At 37.4% G+C, this 18,726-nt stretch overlaps 1 protein-coding gene across 1 annotated transcript; it reads right to left on the minus strand.

The window, feature by feature from the left end:
- Positions 1-147: 147 nt before the first annotated feature.
- LOC131945255 (mucin-3A) lies at positions 148-17,775 on the minus strand. Its single transcript, XM_059306317.1, has 10 exons — positions 17,696-17,775; positions 10,154-10,290; positions 9,846-9,962; positions 9,678-9,708; positions 9,452-9,543; positions 9,182-9,295; positions 8,909-9,028; positions 8,621-8,699; positions 8,276-8,447; positions 148-7,775 (listed from the first exon to the last, which is right to left on the minus strand). The coding sequence occupies exons 3-10, from the start codon at positions 9,932-9,934 to the stop codon at positions 547-549; spliced, it is 7,926 nt and encodes a 2,641-aa protein (XP_059162300.1). The 5' UTR covers positions 9,935-9,962; positions 10,154-10,290; positions 17,696-17,775; the 3' UTR covers positions 148-546.
- Between the last annotated feature and the right edge of the window lie 951 nt (positions 17,776-18,726).

The raw sequence follows: 18,726 nt of genomic DNA on the forward strand, positions 1-18,726 counted from the left end.
TGGATGCTAACCTTATTAATATTGGCCAGTAACAAAACAAAAAAAAAATAATAATTCTAGTTTAGAAATAACATCATCACAAAACATCATAACAAAATAAATTATGTTAAAGGGTGACAATCAAGAAACAACTTAATGAATGGTGTATATAGATTGATTTATTTTACATTATTTTCTATTTACAGTATATAAACCCCTTTCCCCAACCCCAGTAACAAAATAAATAATACAATCATTACAAGTCAACAAACGCCACCTTGGTGAATCAACAGAACACACTGTTCCAATGTCTTTCATTTGGTGGAGAGATTTACATCTAGTGGCTGGCTGTGTACAGCAACAATCTACAACATTCACATCTGCTACTGGCTGGAACATGCACAGTTGCTTCAGTCAAACTAATTACAAGTCATTACAATCATAAGTCATCCAAGTTGTTATAAGTCATTAGAATCATAAATCATCCAAGTTGTTATAAGTCATTAGAATCATCCAAGTTTACAAATCATTAGAATTACAGGTCTCCCTAAATTATAAGTCTTAGCATCAATAATCATCAGACTGCTGGAAATATTTGCTGTCCAGGTTTTTAAGTACATCCAACGTTTCATCAAGGTCATCCTGGTTAGGGCCATCTGGCCTCTTGTCCAGGCATGCGCTCAGTTTTATAAGCTGGGCTTCAAGGTAGGCTGTGGTTTGTGACTGCTGGCTCTGGTGGACGCTGGTCATTTGGTCAGAAGTTATGGCGGCGGAGCTGAAAGCTGTTTTATTAGGGGCGGTGCCAGAATAATAGGCGGTGGGTATGTCCGAGTTAATGGCGTGGTCAAGCCTCGTCTCGCTGCTGGATACGACCGGCTGGGAAAGTTTCCAGTCGATGGAGCTCCTGTAGGTGACGTGGGGGTTGGTGGAACACAAGACGGTGGAGTAATCCGAGGTGGGCGGCTTCCTGCTGGGTTTGGTCTTCAAGGAAGTCAATGTGTCTTTCCTGGCTTCTTTAGGTTTCTGGTTTGTATTCTGGTGTCCAGAGTCTTTTTCATTGTAATGTTGGTAAGCCTGGGATGTATCGTGTATGGAGTGTTGGCTCTTTTCATCATGTGCGTTACGACTTTTCTCCAGCGCGTTGGACTCAAGCTGAGCCGCCACTGATGATCTCTGGGATTTTTTCTTAGTATTGTTTCCTGTCAGCAGTGTCACAGCCTCTTCGTAAGAAGGTAGGAAATGGTTTGACAGGTTGTTGTCAGTCACATCTGTCTGATGGCCAGGGGTGTTCTGGGAACTGTTGGTTTCACCGTAGGCCGAGGTCTTGTCCTGACCACCCCAGCCGTCTTTCATGCCTCTACCAGACACAGAGCCGATAGCCCCGCTCAGTGAGAGGACAAGAGCAGGGGCAGATTGCTGAGGGGTTGGGTTGATCTTCCTCATAGCCCAGTGTAAGTTGCTTGTAGTGCTGGTGGAAGTGGAGATTGGGATACTGCTGGACTTAATACCTGAGCTGAGTGTGCCAATATCACTGGACTGTGAGTTGTAAGACAGTAAACAGTTGTTGTAGAGATTCTGATTGGCAGCGCTGGCGATTGTAACGATGGGTCTGATTGGTTGAATGTAGCTTTGTGAGCCAACAGATGAGATGGCCAGAATGCCTGAAGTCTGTATGGGTACAAAGCGGTTGGGGGCTGAGTTGGAGTCGCTACTGGGGGTGGTGCACTGGGGGGAGATCAAGGAGATGTGGGAGCAGGGGGTGGGGCAGCGCTGGGAGCTTGGTGTGAATGGTGGGGAGGGGTGAGGGTTGTACTGGTGCCCTTGTTTAGTGGGGGACAGGTTGGACATGACTGTAGGGCTGGTGGGGATGATTTGTAACTTTGTGGAAGACCTCTGGCTGCCGCTGTGTGAGGCGGATGTTGTCCTGGCGTTCTGGTTTGCCCACTGCTGTGTCTGTGACTGTTTTGAGGCAGGCGTGTTGCCCTGTGAGGAGTAACCTCCAGGCTCTTGCTTGTTCTGCACTGGTGAAGATGGGCTGGAGGGTGGTGTTGGGATGCAGTGCAGCTGGGTGGACATGCTCTGCACCATAGGGGAAGCCATTTTACTGTTGTAGTGGGATTCATCAAACAGATCCATATCAAACACAGCCCCATCTTGCAGGGTGACAGAGCCCTGCTGGGTGTCAACTTTAGAATTGTCTGAACACGTCAAGTTTGGAGAATCTAAGGCTTTGTTATAAAAGCTGTTGGACTTGGATAAACTTGTCTCTGAAACACTGTGGTGCCTGGAGCTGAAACTGTTTAAATTATTATCAGACCTCAGGGGTTGGAAGATGGTGGCTGGGGATGTGAGCTCTCTGCGCTCACAGTCCACATACAGGTGTGGGGCGGTCATGAAGACAGGGCTTGGGCTGACACTGCTGTAACCAATGTCTGAGATGGGGGTCTGGCTGACGCTGCTGTAGCCGCCATCAGACAGGGGCGTCTGGTTTAGTGACCGGTCTCCTCTGTTGCTCTCCATCAAGTTGGACCAGGAGCCAGAGAACAAGGAGAGATCAGTTCTGTTGCAGGTTTTGTCTGGAGACATCAGCGCCAGCTTTATTGCAGACCTCTCAATGATGTTCTGGTGCTGTGACGTCGTCTGAGTTGGGTGCTGCATGATGGTGGTGGTCTGTGTAGGATGCTGCATGATGGAGGTTGTCTGAGTTGGATGCTGGATGGCTGATGTGGTCTGGGTGATGGATGTCTGTGTTGGCTGCTGGATGACGGAGGTTGCCTGTGTTGGATCTCCACTAGATTGATCACCTGGTCTCTCTATAGACGTCCTAGAAACAGCCCTGTCCACTGGAGTCTTAGCCAAATATCTATCCACTGGTGTTTTAGATTTGGATTTCTCTTGTTTCAACCTAGATGACGGCCTGTCGTTCTTATTCCCCAAAAATTCAACAGGTGTTTTGTTTACACTCCTATCACCAGAAACAGAACGTTCAACAGATAATCTTCTAGTGAGTCTAGCTGGACCCACAGGGCTAAGGAATGTACCATCATTCACAGACATCTGCATGGAAGAATCAGTTTTTTTGCTGTGAGACAGCTCAGAATTGTGAGGTGAATCCACATACAATGATGGACTAGATGGCAGAGAAGATTTTGAAATGGTAACCTTTGGCTGGTACTGCCCATCGTTGTACAAATTAAAGGAACTTTCTGATTCATAAAATTGCTGATTTTCTGTGGGATTTTTCTGAAAGGAACCTGGTCCCATACTAAAGTGCTCATCTGTAGAATTAGGAGCAGAAAGACTCCTCCAAGCTGTAGAGCTATCCATATCAACCCCAGCGGTAACCTGGTAGTCATTCCTGAATAGATCAGCCAGCAGGGATGAGCTGTTGTAAAATGTAGACATGGACGTTTGTCTCCTGGACGACATGGACTCAGTGATGAAGTCTACTATGTCAATGGGCAACTCATTACCATCTGATTCATCCTTGGAGGTCGAAAGAGTTTCCATAGGACTCTGGTCAGGTAATGAGTTGTGATTGTAGGGTTTTGACAGGGCTGTCCTGTCAGTGAAAGCCCCGGTTAAGAACTTGACAATAGTAGGATTATCAGAGACCTTGCCTTTACTGCCTGTGTGGGGCTGCTGCTTCTCAGCATGAGATGGCTTGTGGGCCATGTCGTTGAGTGAGCTTGAGACATTGGTGTGCTGATGAGCACTGGATGACACTTTCAAGGCTGGTCCATCAGGAATGTTGTTTGAAACTAAGGACGGTTCCTTTTTGACTGGGTGCTCATCAAGCTCAATAACATGTAGAGGTTTAACACCAAGACCCATGGGCTCCATTTCATGCATGCTGCCCACACTAGACCTCATCTTGGACTGGGCAGACAAACTTGCTGCAACTTTAGATTTGGTTGCTTTTGTTAATACACCAACTGATGTTTTGAGATCAGAGTTTCCTGAGAGTCCATCATTAATATCAGCCACAAGTTTATGGTCCAATGTTTGCTCACTGTCTAACAATGCATCACTCTCTAAGCTCTCCAAATTGAGACTTATACTCCTTATGTTTGTGTGATCCACCTTCTGATACTTGACTTCTTCAGAGTATGAATAAGCATCTGGATAAAACGAACACTCAGTCTTGCATCTCCTTTTAGGGGTGGATAGTTTGACCTGGGTTTCTTGTCTTGGTTTAACACTGCTGACCATCTGTTGCGGAGTCTGTGTGTTGAGTGAGGACGTAAGCAAGTGGCTCACCTGAGACAGGTGAGTCTGTGCTTGCTGGGACATGGGGACCACAGTGTTTAAGACTTCATGTTCGGGACCCGACTCCATTTTACTGACCTCTGAACTTTTCCTCCTGCTGTTGAGCTGAGCTCTGAGCGCCTGTAGAGCCATCACAGTCTCTTTGACCGTCATCAGCTTGCGGTTCGGAATCAAATCCAAGAGGGCTTCCATGTCGGTTAATTTGTTTTTGATTTCCCCTGCCTCGGCTGTACTGTTCAACCCCTGGGAATCAGTTACCCTAGTCACTGGCTTTGAGGGTGTGTCTAGCTGCAGGCCTGGTTTACTCCGCATGGCCTCTTGGTTGTCTTCTATGTTGATAATAAACACTTCATCATCCACTTCTTTTTCCATATCCCTGGGACTGCTGAACCTTTTCTTGTCCTTGCATTCTTCATTCCCACTCTTACAAGCCTTCCTCTTCCCCAGCCTCTGCTGGGCTTTCTGCATCTGGTAAACACCAGTGTCTGTTGTCCTTGTGTCTGTCTGTGCTGATGGTTTTGTCTCTGGGGTGTTTGAGGCACCCTGAGGTATGTTATGGTGGTTAGCTAGTGAGTCAAACAATAGGAAATTGTTCTGTTTGTCCTCAGTGTTGGTATCACATGGTTTGGGTGTGTTTGTGTCCAGCTGGGAGTGGCTGGAACACTTGTGGAAAGCTGACAGGGTGGAGTTGTGTTGTCGTATTTGGTTCTGGTCAGCGCTTGCTATCTGGCTCAGTTCTGTCAGGAGCTCTGACGAAAGCGTCATTGATGATTGGATTAGTCTGCCGCCTGGTTTACTGTTGTTGTGTAAGGTTGGAAGGCTTTTTGTGAGAAGCTCTGGCTTTGTTGGCTGAGATGACAAGGGGTTTAATGACACAGAGTCAGCGGGCGATCTGTCAGAATTTGGAACCAGTAAATAAGTTTGACCTTTGGCATCAGGTCCAATAACATGACCTTTGATCTCACATTTATTAACCTCATTGTGGGCAGAGGTTAGCTTAGCATCTGACTGGCCCATGTGAGCAGTACTGTAGAGCTGCGTCAGGTTCTGTGGTAAGATAGTCTGGTCAAGTGCAAACTTGTTGCCACTCCCGTCCTGTACAATCACAGGTTGGCTAGCAAATGTTTTGGATGGAGAAACAAGAAGAAGCTGGGCATTGTCTGCAGGGAAAACTAATGAGGAATCGTTGTGGGACACAGGAGACATGAAAGACTTGGAGGAGACTGAATTATCAAGATTGTGGCTCAACACCTGAACACTTAGAGGCTGACTAGCTCGACACTGTATGGAGGGGTAGTACAACTGTTGGTTCTCTATACACATTCCTTCTGTTGTTGAATTATTAGGGAAAGGTTGGTTCAGATTGTTTCCTGCTTGCAAGGTTTTGTTGGAGAGAGTGTTCGCTGGTGGTCCGATAGTTACAAGCACATCAGCAGATTTTGACATTCCAGGGGAGGACAGCCCCAGAAGTTCCACAGGGAGTTGGAGCTTTACCTCCCCTTGGTAGCTGTTGGCCAGGTTGACAATTAAATCTTGGGTGATCCTCACCCTTTGCTCTTTCAAGAGTGTGGAGACACTCTTTTGTGGGGAGGAGACTGTGGAACCCAGCTTAGGACGGATGGGAGTGAATCTGTTCTTGTTAGCTCGTTTAGGGGGTGTAACTGGCAAGCTGGTCTTGATGACCTGTGAACTGGGACTTGTCCTGCCCGTTTGGTTAGTGTGTGGGTTACACTTGTTTGAAGGTTTGGTCTGCACAGTGGGGGTAGCTGATGAAGTTGAAAACACAGGCTCATTTTCCGTATGATCTGAACTTGTGCTTAGCGCGGACATACTCACACAAGTGGAAGATTGTTCTACATTTTGAGACATCTGGAGAGTTGGTTCGTGATTCATGGTGGATTCACATGAAGTCACCACACTGTTACAGGGCTCTGAGTTTATTTGAGTATTGTTCGTGGAGCTCTGTGAACTAGGTATTTCATCATGTGACAACTGAGATTCATCTGGCAGTGGCTCAGCACATGTGTTGTTAATTTGATTGATAGAAGGACAGGAGACTGTCAGTTTATTCTTAGCCGGGGAATGTTCACAAGCCAGGTCACTTGTTTCTGTCAAAATGGAACTGACAGCCAACTGTTTGTGGCTGGTGACGGGGACGAAAGCACTACGACTAGATGGCGTGGACAGAATGGCAGGATTTTCTGTAGAGTTGGAGAGATTGTTCTGCGGCCTCAACTGGCCGTTCTGCAGGGCATCAAGCTCAGCAGGAGATGACTTGGGGTGGAGAGAGGTGGACACGAAAGGGGAAGTCACTGGCAGTGTGTGTGAGGGCAGGCTTTGTGACTTGTGCCAGAAGTCTGGAGTTTTATCACAGTTTGATGAGAGTAATGTGTTCAGAATGTTGAAGCTTAATTTTCCTGACGATGAGATTTGCTCAGGCGATGTGTCTAATGAGAGCTGTTGGAAGTCTGGACATGAAACAACATTGGGCATGATTGGACGATTTATCACAGTAGGCTTCTGGACAAAATGATATTTATTTCCCTCATTTTGTTGTTGTTCTTTTTCCTCTCTTTGGCAGTCGACAGAGATGGGATCTTCAGTGGGTGAAGTTTCTTTACTTTCACTTTTACTATCACAATCACTAACTATTTCTGGCTGCTGTTGAGAAATCTTCTTGTTCACAGAGACCGGACAAGAGAACGGTCTCAAACGAGCCGAGTGACTGGCTTTGTTATAAGCATCGTTCTCTAGGCTTTTTTGTTTTTTAACTCCAATAGAAGTCATGCACCTTCTTTTAGTTGCTGAATTCTCACACTGGCCGATGTTTTCCCCATTTCTTTTATTCTGCTGGGAAACAGGGTTTTCATTTGTTAATGTTACAGGTTCTAAGACTTTTTTGTTACGCTGGAGTACCTTGGATAGTGCAGAAATAATCTGTGGTCCCGTTGTTGAATGTACTGTAGATGACTTTTGCATACTTTCAGACGTACTTATATTGTCCGGAGGGCAGAATTCTGAATTCTGATGACAACCTTCTAAATTGTTGCTAGAATACTTCTCCACCACACTGGCACTTTGACAGCGTTTTGGAAGAATTAAAGAATTCCTCCCACTTGCATTTAGTAAAACTAAATTCAGTAGTCTGTTATTCTGGTCACCTAATAGTTTGGTCCCGGCCTGGGGAACTATGGTCCCAGAAGTTAAATCTAAACTAGACTTAACATCCATCTTTTCATTCCTTAGCGTGTTCATGGTAGAGCTACCATTCTGATTCCAACAGGGAATCAATGGCTGAACTGACAATGGACGAGGGCGAACTTTTTTCTTAGGGAATGGCAGAATATCGTTTGTAAGAAGGCTGGCTGTTATTGGGGAGTTGGTTTCAGCTGGCTGATGCTCAAGTTTTTGCTGCTCCAGCAACTTTTGTTTGTGCTTGCGAATTATTTCTTTCTGATGAAGTTTACGCTGAAGCAAAATCTGCCCATCTTTATGTTTTCTGTTTTTATCTTTCAATTTTGGTGGACCTACATGACAAAAAACACATTATAAGCATACATTTTTTACCAAAATATATATGTGAAAACTAAGGCAAAATATTAACAGTAAAATAACAACAATTACGTTTTACTAAACATAGAAAAGATAATTAAATGAAGTCCTACATATGTTCTGATCTATAATACATCATAAAACCCACAAAAACTAGAGTGAGTTACAAAAACTGACTAAAGTGAGCACACATAATATAAAGCAGATCAATACATAGAAAGTCAACCCCTTTATTAAAGAGCTTTCATGACTGAATGAGCAGCAAAAAAACAAATGATAAATTGGTTAAAAACATCTTGGTGGTTTTAACTTATGAGTAATTAAACCTGCTTTAATTAAGAGATAGTAAAGAAAGATTCACAATCCCTTCATCTGCACCATGGAGACTAGGTCAAAAGGGGTAACTTTACTACGAACAGATTGCAAGTAGGTTCACCCTATATTAGCCTTAGTAAAACCCTTCAATAAATCTTACTTGTGCTACCAGACAAGAGACTGAACTTGGCAGCGGTTTTCCCACATGAGAAGCCAATAGTGACAAGATACTCTGACAAACTTTTTATATCAGTCAGCTGACGACCTAGTAACTGTGAAGCCCATTCACAAACAAGCTGGCAGGAAAGTAAATTAATATCTGGGGGAGGTTTCTGAAATGAAAAGGTCACTGAAAGTAATTGACAAACATCGTGTTGCTTAAAATTTTAAGGCACATTTTTTATACAAAATTTTTAAAAATAAGATATGAGCTGCAGTGAGGTGCATAAAAAAATAAATTGTAAGATGCAATGATTTTTATTTTAAGGTATCTAATTTGACCTACCTCAACTGTAGTTGGGTTGTTACAGACTTTACAGATGGAAGAGGAGTTAACTCCCTTCCTTTTTAATCCTTCATAACAGTATGTAAAAAAAAAGTTAAGGCTAACAATTTCTAGACACTAGACTGGAAAATATTGCTACGTATATCTTTTTAAACAGTGATACTCAAATGTAAAGAAGTTGGGTTACATTCTGTATTAATGCGCATTTAAGCTGCAATAATATGTAAGCTTTTTCATCTAAAATTATCACAAAATAATTTTTTAATAAATAAAGCACAAATGAAAGGATATTTGGATTCGCCCCTTTGGCCAAGTCTTCTATGAACTATCTTGGGAAAGACCAGCTTCATCACCTTTCCAAAGTCAGCAATACAGAGTGGTTTGTTGTCATCAGCTTCACATTCCTCCCTATAAAAATAATCATGAATTCAAAAGATTTAGGAAAAAATGTGTGAAATAAAAAAATATAATTTAACAGATTTAACAGTGTAAACTAACAAACATAATGTAACAAACCCAGCACATGGTTGTTAAGTTAGTTTTAAATGTTGAAAGAAATACCTGTAATGTTTATAAACTTTTTCTTTTGCCACTGATGCACCAGGACTCTCAGTATAATTCTGTTTGATCCATTTTACAGCTGCATCTGTCCTTTTGGCCATTGATGTGAGGGGGCTTTAAATAGGATCAAGGGTAATGTGAGACGATGTATGTGGAAATCTAACATTAAATCATCAAAGAAAATGACGTGGACATGCTTTCAATTTTTAAAATTTAAAGTATTTTTATAACCAACACCCATTATTTATATAGCATATCATCTCAACTTACTTTTCCTTTGCTACATCACAAGTGTTATCACCAGTTGGAAGCTGCAGGTACAACATATATTGGTCCATTTCTGACAGCTGAGAAACTTGTTGCTAGAGAAAGTTTTGTGTCAGATTTTTTAAAAACTCCATGACATGGCAATGAAATGTGGTACAGTATTTATGCAGATAAAGTAACATACATAAAACATTACAATTTTCTACACTGTCATACACTTATAACTTACCAGAATTTCTGAAACTTTATCATCTTTTATACTGTGAATTAAAAAAAAAGTTATTTTAAAATTTCAAAGGAAAAAATTACAGTTACACTGTAATACATCGAAATTAAGTAATATGCTGTGGATGTCTAGAATCATCAAATAATTTTAGTGGTGTTTAAATATATTTACTTTGGGGGTGTGAGGTCAACCGGTGAGCCTTGACTGAAATCTGCAACCCTGTCCACGGCATGGCTATTAGCATCTTGTTTTTCCATCATGTTTTTAATTGATGTTAGTTACAGCTGTCTGAGGAAGAAGTGACCAGATAAAGCAATGGGAAAATAAAATAGTGAATTTGTTTAATGCTGTTTTTTACTTTTCAAAATCTCAAATCCACTCAGACTAAGTTATATTGCTATTGATTTGATATTTTTTTAGTATTGAGTACTACATACACAAACATTATAATTAATACTATTTTTTTTACTTTAACTCACCTTCATTAAAATTATGTATGGAAAATCTTCTTAGTTTCAAGCACAATATCTGCAAACCAATCTATTCAGTTCTCTTCTTCCATTATAATCAATACCCTAGATATGGGTATGCAGTTAGTTGAATCTTTATCATCATTCTGAATAATAAAAAGAAATAAACAATAATATTAATTAATAAAACTATTTACCAATCTAAACATAGACATAATTTTGTCTTAAATGCACCTTTCTTTTATCAATAATGCTTTACAACAGTTAATGATCAATTCAAGATAGAGGTATGGCTAATGAGAGCAAAAAAAAAAATTACTTAAGTACCATCAGAACAAAAACAAAGTTGAAAGTAAAAACAGAAGACAAATAATATAAGCTATTGTAAGCCATAACAAAAAGTAAGATACAAAAGAGAGTGCACTATTATGAGTTGCCTTTTATTGATAACATGATCCATCCCAAATATAATATTAGTTAGATCTGAGGTTAGGTTAAGTAAGGAAACTTCTATGCTCAAAGAACATGTGGGTATGTTTAATAACTTTATTAAATGAATAGACCTTTTTTAGACCAATAAAATAATCATACATATGCCTACTGTTAGGGATGTAAAAAAAAACATAGAACAAAATTTGGAAAAATTTTTAACTAGACGCAAAATGGTTTATGCAGCTCAATTTATTGCAATAAAGCACTTAATGTATCTATATTTTTAAAATATAAGTCTTTAGAAATAAAGATCCTGATTTTTAGTGAGTGTGGTGGACAATGAGATGGAATAAAATAGCTGAAATTAGCTTAGGCCTACTTTGAATATTTCAGTAGAACATCCCTGTCCACCCATCTCTGATGGGTACCAAACTCAATTTTGGGAAATTAAAGATGGCTGTGCAAAGTGCTGCTGAAAACAACTTGCTTGCTAGTTTCATAAGCCGTGGTAAAGAAACACATGAACTCGACTTCATCTGCTCAATGGACTGATTGGTCTAAAGAGGATTCTAAACAATCTTTTACTTTAACTATGAATTTTTAATAAATAGTGTTTAGGAGATATTTGAAAACAACAAAACATTTTAGAAAAAAAACATTCTGATAGTACCGCTGTTTAAGCTGAAAATATTCATAATGAACAATTTTTTATTTATTTAAAAAATTGGAAATCTGCTGAAATTTGGAAAAGACAAATCCTTGTAAGAGAGGAAGAGAGGGGGCTGCTAGGCGCACTTACAGCTTGGTGTTTTCTATGGTCTCCATCAAGAGAATTATATTTATATATATATAGATATGTGCAGTAATTACATAAAATTTTAGAATACTACGATAGTTAACGTTTTTTTTTAATCTCTAGGTTTATTGAACTGACGACTTTAAAATAAAATGTAGCCCCCCCCCCCCCCCTTCCATAAAAGGTTAGTCCAAAATTGTTTCTAGATCTACTTAGATCAGTTAGATTCACTATTGCTTTCATGTTTATATCTAGTAGTAGAACTATCTATAGTGCTTACATTTTATAACTAAAATTACTAAAAAGCATTGAGCAGCCTTATTTTTAATATTATTCTATTTACAGAGCAATATATTAGCATAAAAGAAGGGGAAACTGAAAGGCCTACCAAAAAATATGTATTGTTTGTGTAAGCAACAACAGGACTCCTAAATACTTGCTTCGCGCTTAAAAAAACATTGACCAAAAAATTATCAAGCCTATTTTCTAAGTTCTTTGTATTTAATTAAAGATTACCAAAATAAAAAAGGAATGCACAGTTAAATTAAAAAGATGTTTAAAAGTGTGATAGAATTTAATTTGTATTTGTGAATGTTATTAATTATTAACATCGACGGATTAAACTATCAATGTATTGTCGATATTTGAAGCCGCTTGTATTTCAAGCCGATTGTCCGCCTTTTTTAATATATTACTGCAGCGGTTAACAGCATACTTTCAATTTATTGTAGCGTTGTTTATTTTGTCTTTCCTAGTTTAATAGTTAACTATTCTATATAAGTGTAGTATTTACATTAAATTTTAGAATACTATGATCGTTGTTTTTATCTCAAGGTTTATTGAACTGATGACTTGATAATAAAATGTAGCCCCCCCCCCCCTCCCCATAATAGTTTAGTCCAAAATCGTTTCTAGATCTAGTTAGATTCAGTATTGCTTTCGTGTTAATATTTTGTCGTATAACTAGATCTATCTATAGTGCTTATATTTTGTCTAAAAAGCAGCCTTACTTTTAATATTATTCTATTTACAGAGCAAGATATTAGCATAAAAGAAAGGGGAAACTGAAAGGTCTGCCAAAAAAATATGTATTTGTGTAAGGACTCCTGAATACTTTTGAAGGAAACCATATGTCAGATGTTAGTATTTTCTGCACTTAGCTTATTTATAATGATGTAATGTTACATGATTGATATCTAAGATGGTATAAAGATATACAGGCCTACTATATAAGTCAGTATATTTTTTTTATTCACAGACATTTTCTATACTCTGGACCAATGGAAGGATCCTAGTTTCCATAATTTTACTTTTACATGTGCTGCCAGTTCACTATCATTTATTACAATGCTACTCTAAACCTTGAAGAAGACAAACTCAACCAAGATATTGACTATTAATTACAATGCTACCAAACCTTGTGGAGAACTTTCCAAATCAGGATAGTGACCTGTCTTTTTGAACCTGCTAAGATTTCTGATAATTGTATAAATTACTAACCTAGACATTTCCAGAAGTTGATCAACATTGATCAATAACTAACTAGAAGAAATAAATATACTGGCTACAAGTAATTTATGCTAAATATGTCATGGTTAGGGACCTAAACTTGATGAACATCAAAAAACTAACAATTAGGATCATTTAAAAAGAATTTCAGTTTAATTAGTTATCTTATGTCGTCAGTTTTTAGAATGCATGGAATTTCTTCATAGTATAGTTATTTAATTTTTTTATAACAAAGTAATGCTTTGTATTACTTTCTTAAAAGTAAGGACACTTTTTGCACGATGTTAGGTAATGAAAATTCTCGATTTTCGTCGTTAAGGAAGGATGCCTTATATTATTTTGCAGAATGATTGTTTTATGTTTCTTTGTTTATTAGGCCTATATATTAAAAACATCATGTGCTTCAATATGGTTTAAAGTTTATTTAGATAGGCCTACCGTACTTTATTAACTTGAAAAAGGATGAAATTTCTAATTTTTGTAAACTGACCATTCTGAATCTTGTCTCGCTAATTGTATTCTTTATTAATTCTTTACCTGCTTAGGCCTATTTCATATTAACATGCTTTGAATTTCTTTTCTTGAAACAAATCAATATCATGGTTAATAATTATTTTAATTAGGCCTAGGCCCCTAATAATATAAAATCATCATGATTTTGTTTAGTTTGGGTAGGGAGGGCCTATTCCAAAAATTCCATTAAAAATCAATTGAAAATATTATTAGAGGGAAATTGTACAGAGCTAGTTCCAGGTCTCAAATCAACGAGCAATTGTTATTTATTTTGTGTTTTTAAAAAACTGTTAAACTGCACACTTTGTTTTGAAAAATAGGGTGGCCGATTGAAGACTAGATCTAGTCTAGATCTAAATCTACGAGATTTTAAAAAAAAATTTAAAATAGGCCGTTCGAATTCACAGCTTCCGGGTTTGTTGTTTTGAAGCCATCTCACGGCTCATGCGCTTACCAAAAATGGCGACCAGTTTCGCTTTCACTAATGGGTAGAGGGATAAAACTAATGATTACGAAGCCATCGTTAATTTTAGACATCGGAACTATCCGTTTCTATTTAAGTCTGTTGTTTAAGAATTGTCGGATCTACTTTTGGCCTAATTTCTTTGTTTGTATTTAACGAGGCCGTCGAGAGAAAGTCACGCTTATTTAGCTTGCGTTTCAAGTCGAATTAACTAAAGCAGGTGCGCTCGACAATAACTTTTTTATTTTTTACAATTTTTATAACATCTTTACTATCAAATAAAAATTGAATTGTTTAATGAAATTAGGGTGAAAACAATACATTTGAGGGTGTAAGTGATCACCCCTCAATAATGCCATTTTATTATATTCTTGTTTGGTGAAAACGAGGCGCGGGAAAATGTGTGCCGCGCAAGAATCCAATCATTTGGCTAGATTTATGACTGTTTTTTATGTCATACCTAAAAATAGAATGTTTACGCTTTCTTCGTTGATGATCGTTTTTATTATTTTTTAAATTGAAAGTATGAATTATTAGTTAGATTGCGGATTTTGTAACTTGGTATACTTACCTTTTATCAATTTAAAAAACATAGCATGCTAATTGTGAACAAATATAGTCATAAAACACAGAAATATAAAGTTATAATTGCGATGTGCCACACCCGGGCCACACCCCCTCAAGAAAGCATGTGTTTATTAAGCTGTTTATCTCACTTTACAACAGTAATTAAAATTAATTTTCAAATTTTTATCACTTATTGGGTAAGATTAAGCACATGTTTACCAAAAATAAAAATAAAACAAAAGCAAATTCTGTTTTAATGAAGGTCACGGGTGAAGTTTTTTTTTCCTTCTGTCACGTTCAGTGGAGGGTGCCACAGGCTGACCTGACTTTGGAATTTTTTTCAGTAATAATGACTTTGCACAGAAAGTTAAAATATGCTAAATTAGCTTAGTTTACTAGTGTTCTAGCTATTATTGATACATTTTTAGGTAAAATCTTAGTTTAGCGTCGTAAATTCGGCCAAAACTAGTAATGTAGGAGAGAGTGAATTAATGAATATGTCATTAAATATGAGTATATTTTCGTATATTTTGATAAAATATTATAAATAATTGAATAATAGATCACCATTTGTGGTTAAATCAATTTAAATATCCTGAAATTAATTTTTATCAACCCTGTTCGAGATAGTAAATTTGCTATTAAAAACAGCAGCCATCTTAAGAAATTGTTATTTAGAGTAGCTTCCCTTTTATTTCTATTCGTATGAAAATGTATTTAAATATGATTGTCTTGTTGTATAGTCCGTATTACAAAGCATTTTTTTTTTTAAATTCTGCTCTTTAAAAACTGAATTTCCTAACAAACAACTTTATTAATTCTAGAAGCATTGTGAGATGCAACTTGTATTCATGTATTAAATCACGTTTTTTTTTACTAATGTTAATTTGATCTTACTATTACTATATAGTTTGAGTTTTTTTCTTGTTGTTTGAATGTTCACTATTTTCATTTCAGGTTTTTCTTTTCATCAATTAGTGATTCTATCGTAACTTATGAAATTTTTTTGCTTCTCTTTACCTTAATTAAACCCCAAACTCCGTCATATTTTTGTTGTCAATGTCACAAGTCATAATGTAAAAAATTACGCTTCACTCTGCCTTATCTAAGATCTCTAACCATAATTTTGACAACATTAAATGTTTGTCATCATTTGTATATACAGAGAGACAAAATGTATTATCCACCAGCTTCCCTCGTAAAACATCATCTAAAACAATGAGCCAGTCCACCCCTTAAGTGCGTGTTGTCATTATGGTCAATCGCAAGTCTCCACCTGCCAGACACATGTTGGTTATCCTTTGTTGTCAAATTGTCAATATCAAGTACACAAGTGAGTGATATGGGGTTGTCCATAAATGATGTCACATATGATTTGCTTCGGGAGTGAGTGAAGATTTGTGACGTCAACTCAGGCGGCTTTGCAATTTATGACGTGTCGGTCTCATGAAAGGAGGTGAACGGGGAAAAATACCTAGGTGGTTGATGGAGAACCTCTATAATGCTTTGTTCAATCAAAATAACGATAAATAAGCATTAGTATACGTATACCTTGCTTAAAACGAATCATCACACATGTTGCAAGCCTGCTAGTTTAAGACATTTGGCAAAATGGCCTCAACACATATCCCAGTCAAAAACGCTTGCAACCAAATGCCTGCTGACGCGTTAGAGCACCAGTAGGCTATCGCGCTTTGTAAGATGACGTAAATACTTAAATTCAATTTCGCTAAACTGCGCGAAAATTTAGTAATGTTCCATCGTTTGAGGAAATTTATTTTCTTGGACTTAAATTGAAATATCATGTTGACTGTCTGGCTCTTAATTTCCGAATATCACTTTTAATGTATCAAGATTCAGAACTATAATTTAATATAAGTGTCATCTTATCGTTTATTGTGGTTTTTATAAAGCGCAGAGCAGCTACAAAATCGGACGGCCATCCTGTTTTCACCAAGCTTCTTTTGGAGCTTAATATGGGTAGTCTAGTTCTATACGGTGTGGGCTTAATACATTTTTAAAGGGCCGAAAGTCTCAAGACAGCAAGCTTGCAGAAATAACTACGTACGTTTAAATGGACGAGTGATAGATGTGTTAGGGGCTGTTTAATGAACACCAACTTATGTAATCATATTGAACGTCGCAAAAGCGTCAAAAAGGCAGTGCTTGTTGTTTTTTTTTTCTATAAAATTAGCCTAACGGTCGGCGGTACCGCTACATGACGTCACGTGCGATCGTTAACTCGGTGACGATGTGCTAAGTGGGGGAATGAAAAAGGTAGGGTTCAAGAAATGCGACTCGGCAAGCTTTTTACATTTCTTGACCCTTCTTAATAGTTCTTTCGTCCCCACTGAGAAAATGGATCACCAATGAATGACGCGTCATACTTCTACATCTGGTCTTTCTCCCACAACCATCCCGTTTTCACGAGAAATAAAACCCTGACCCGTCTCCAAAATCACATCGCTGAGTTCTACTCAACTTCTCCCCACCACAAATCACAATTTCTATCTGAAACAATATGTTCATGTTTGCTCTGTAATAATGCACGCTGTCATTAAGAGCGACGTCATTTATGAGCGATCTAATATTGATTTGCTTACTGCAAATAAAGTGTTCAAAAGTTCGACCTCCCAACAATTGTTGAACCCCTCCCCCTCATCACACAACGTCAGAAAATTACGGACCCCCTCCCCCCTACGAGTGTGACGTCATTTATGGACGAACCCCCAACCCCCCCCCCCCCCCCCCCCCGGCATATATTAAAACAATACAAAACAATCATATTAAACCACAAATCAACACAAAAGACATGCGAATAGACAATTTATAGTTTTTGAAACATGGCCGCTGCTTGTATTTACTCATTGTTGTCTCGAACGGGGTAGTTTAAAGTTTATTCCAGGATATTTATGACTGGTTTGGTCTTGGATTGTGATTTGTTATTAAATTATCTGTTATATTATGTAAAATATGACATAAATATGGCCAATTGAAAGAAATATTCATTAGTTACCTTCATCGCACATTACTAGCTACGTTGGAATTTACGACGCTAAACTAAGATTTTACCCATTTTTAATAAAAAAATCATTCTGTAATTCTCATCAAACAGCCTAATTTAAAATAAATGTGGGCCAAAGTCGAGTTTTAAAAAACAACATAAATTACTTTTATAAAATGCTGTAACATATTTTCAACAAGATTTTAGCATTTATTGAATATTTAGAGTGAAAAAGAACACACTGAAAATATTTAAAAATATATTTACGTTGTGTTTATCGCATAATTTCACGAATTTATCTAACATTTCCTTGACTATAAAGAAGGTACGCCGACATTTTTATAAACAATGCATTAGAGCGCATGCGTAGAATTATAAACTTCCGTTGCATTAGTAGGGGAGGGCTTATAATCGTGTATTATCCTGATTTTATCATACTAATATACATTTGTTTTATGAGCTTTATCGTAGACACATTTAATAAATACTTGATATTTATAAATATATTTAAACAATATAATAGTAAGGCATGAAAGTATTGCTGTCAATAAAGTTTGAAGATTATTGTTTCTCAATTGTCTATCTACTCCCTCTCTTTATCATGAAGGTCTCTTCGCAGCTTTCACTTTAAATATAATAATTTTCAAGCTGTTGTTAGATCTAGATTCTAGATATATATTTAAAAGTGGTTGAAAACTCAATTTACTCAAAAGAATATTCATTATCAAATTAAAACAGGCTTATTGAAGAATTTCGTATTTAACAAAATGTGCTTTGAGAGGTTGTTGCCTATTATTACTATTATTACTAGAATCTATTTATAAATCTATAATCTATTATACTATTATAGTTTATAGTAACTATAGTAATTTATAGGCCTACCAGTTTATTTTACACATGACAGCCCACACACACACCCTGTACACACACCCATATACACACACAGATACATACATTACATACATTTACATATACACACATATATACATATATATACATACATATACATTGACCAATGGGTAAATAACAATAAAGAAAAATAGTACAAATATTACTGTCTAGCTCTTTAATCATCATCAAAAAGCAAGTTACATTAATAATTATAACATTAGTTATAATAGTTATAACATTAGACATTAGAACTAATTAAATTTGACAAACAACCGAATAGTAGATTGGTATTATTGTTCTTAGTTAAAGTCTAGAATGCGAAATATAAGACAAATATTATTTATTTTTTTATAAGCATACTGATGTATTGCGATATAGATCCTTTGAAAACTCAAGTGTAGAAAATT

This window comes from Physella acuta, unplaced genomic scaffold, assembly GCF_028476545.2.
Source record: "Physella acuta isolate Inbredline_101_S28 unplaced genomic scaffold, ASM2847654v3 ptg000533l, whole genome shotgun sequence".
In the NCBI taxonomy this organism is placed as follows: Eukaryota; Metazoa; Mollusca; class Gastropoda; family Physidae; genus Physella; species Physella acuta.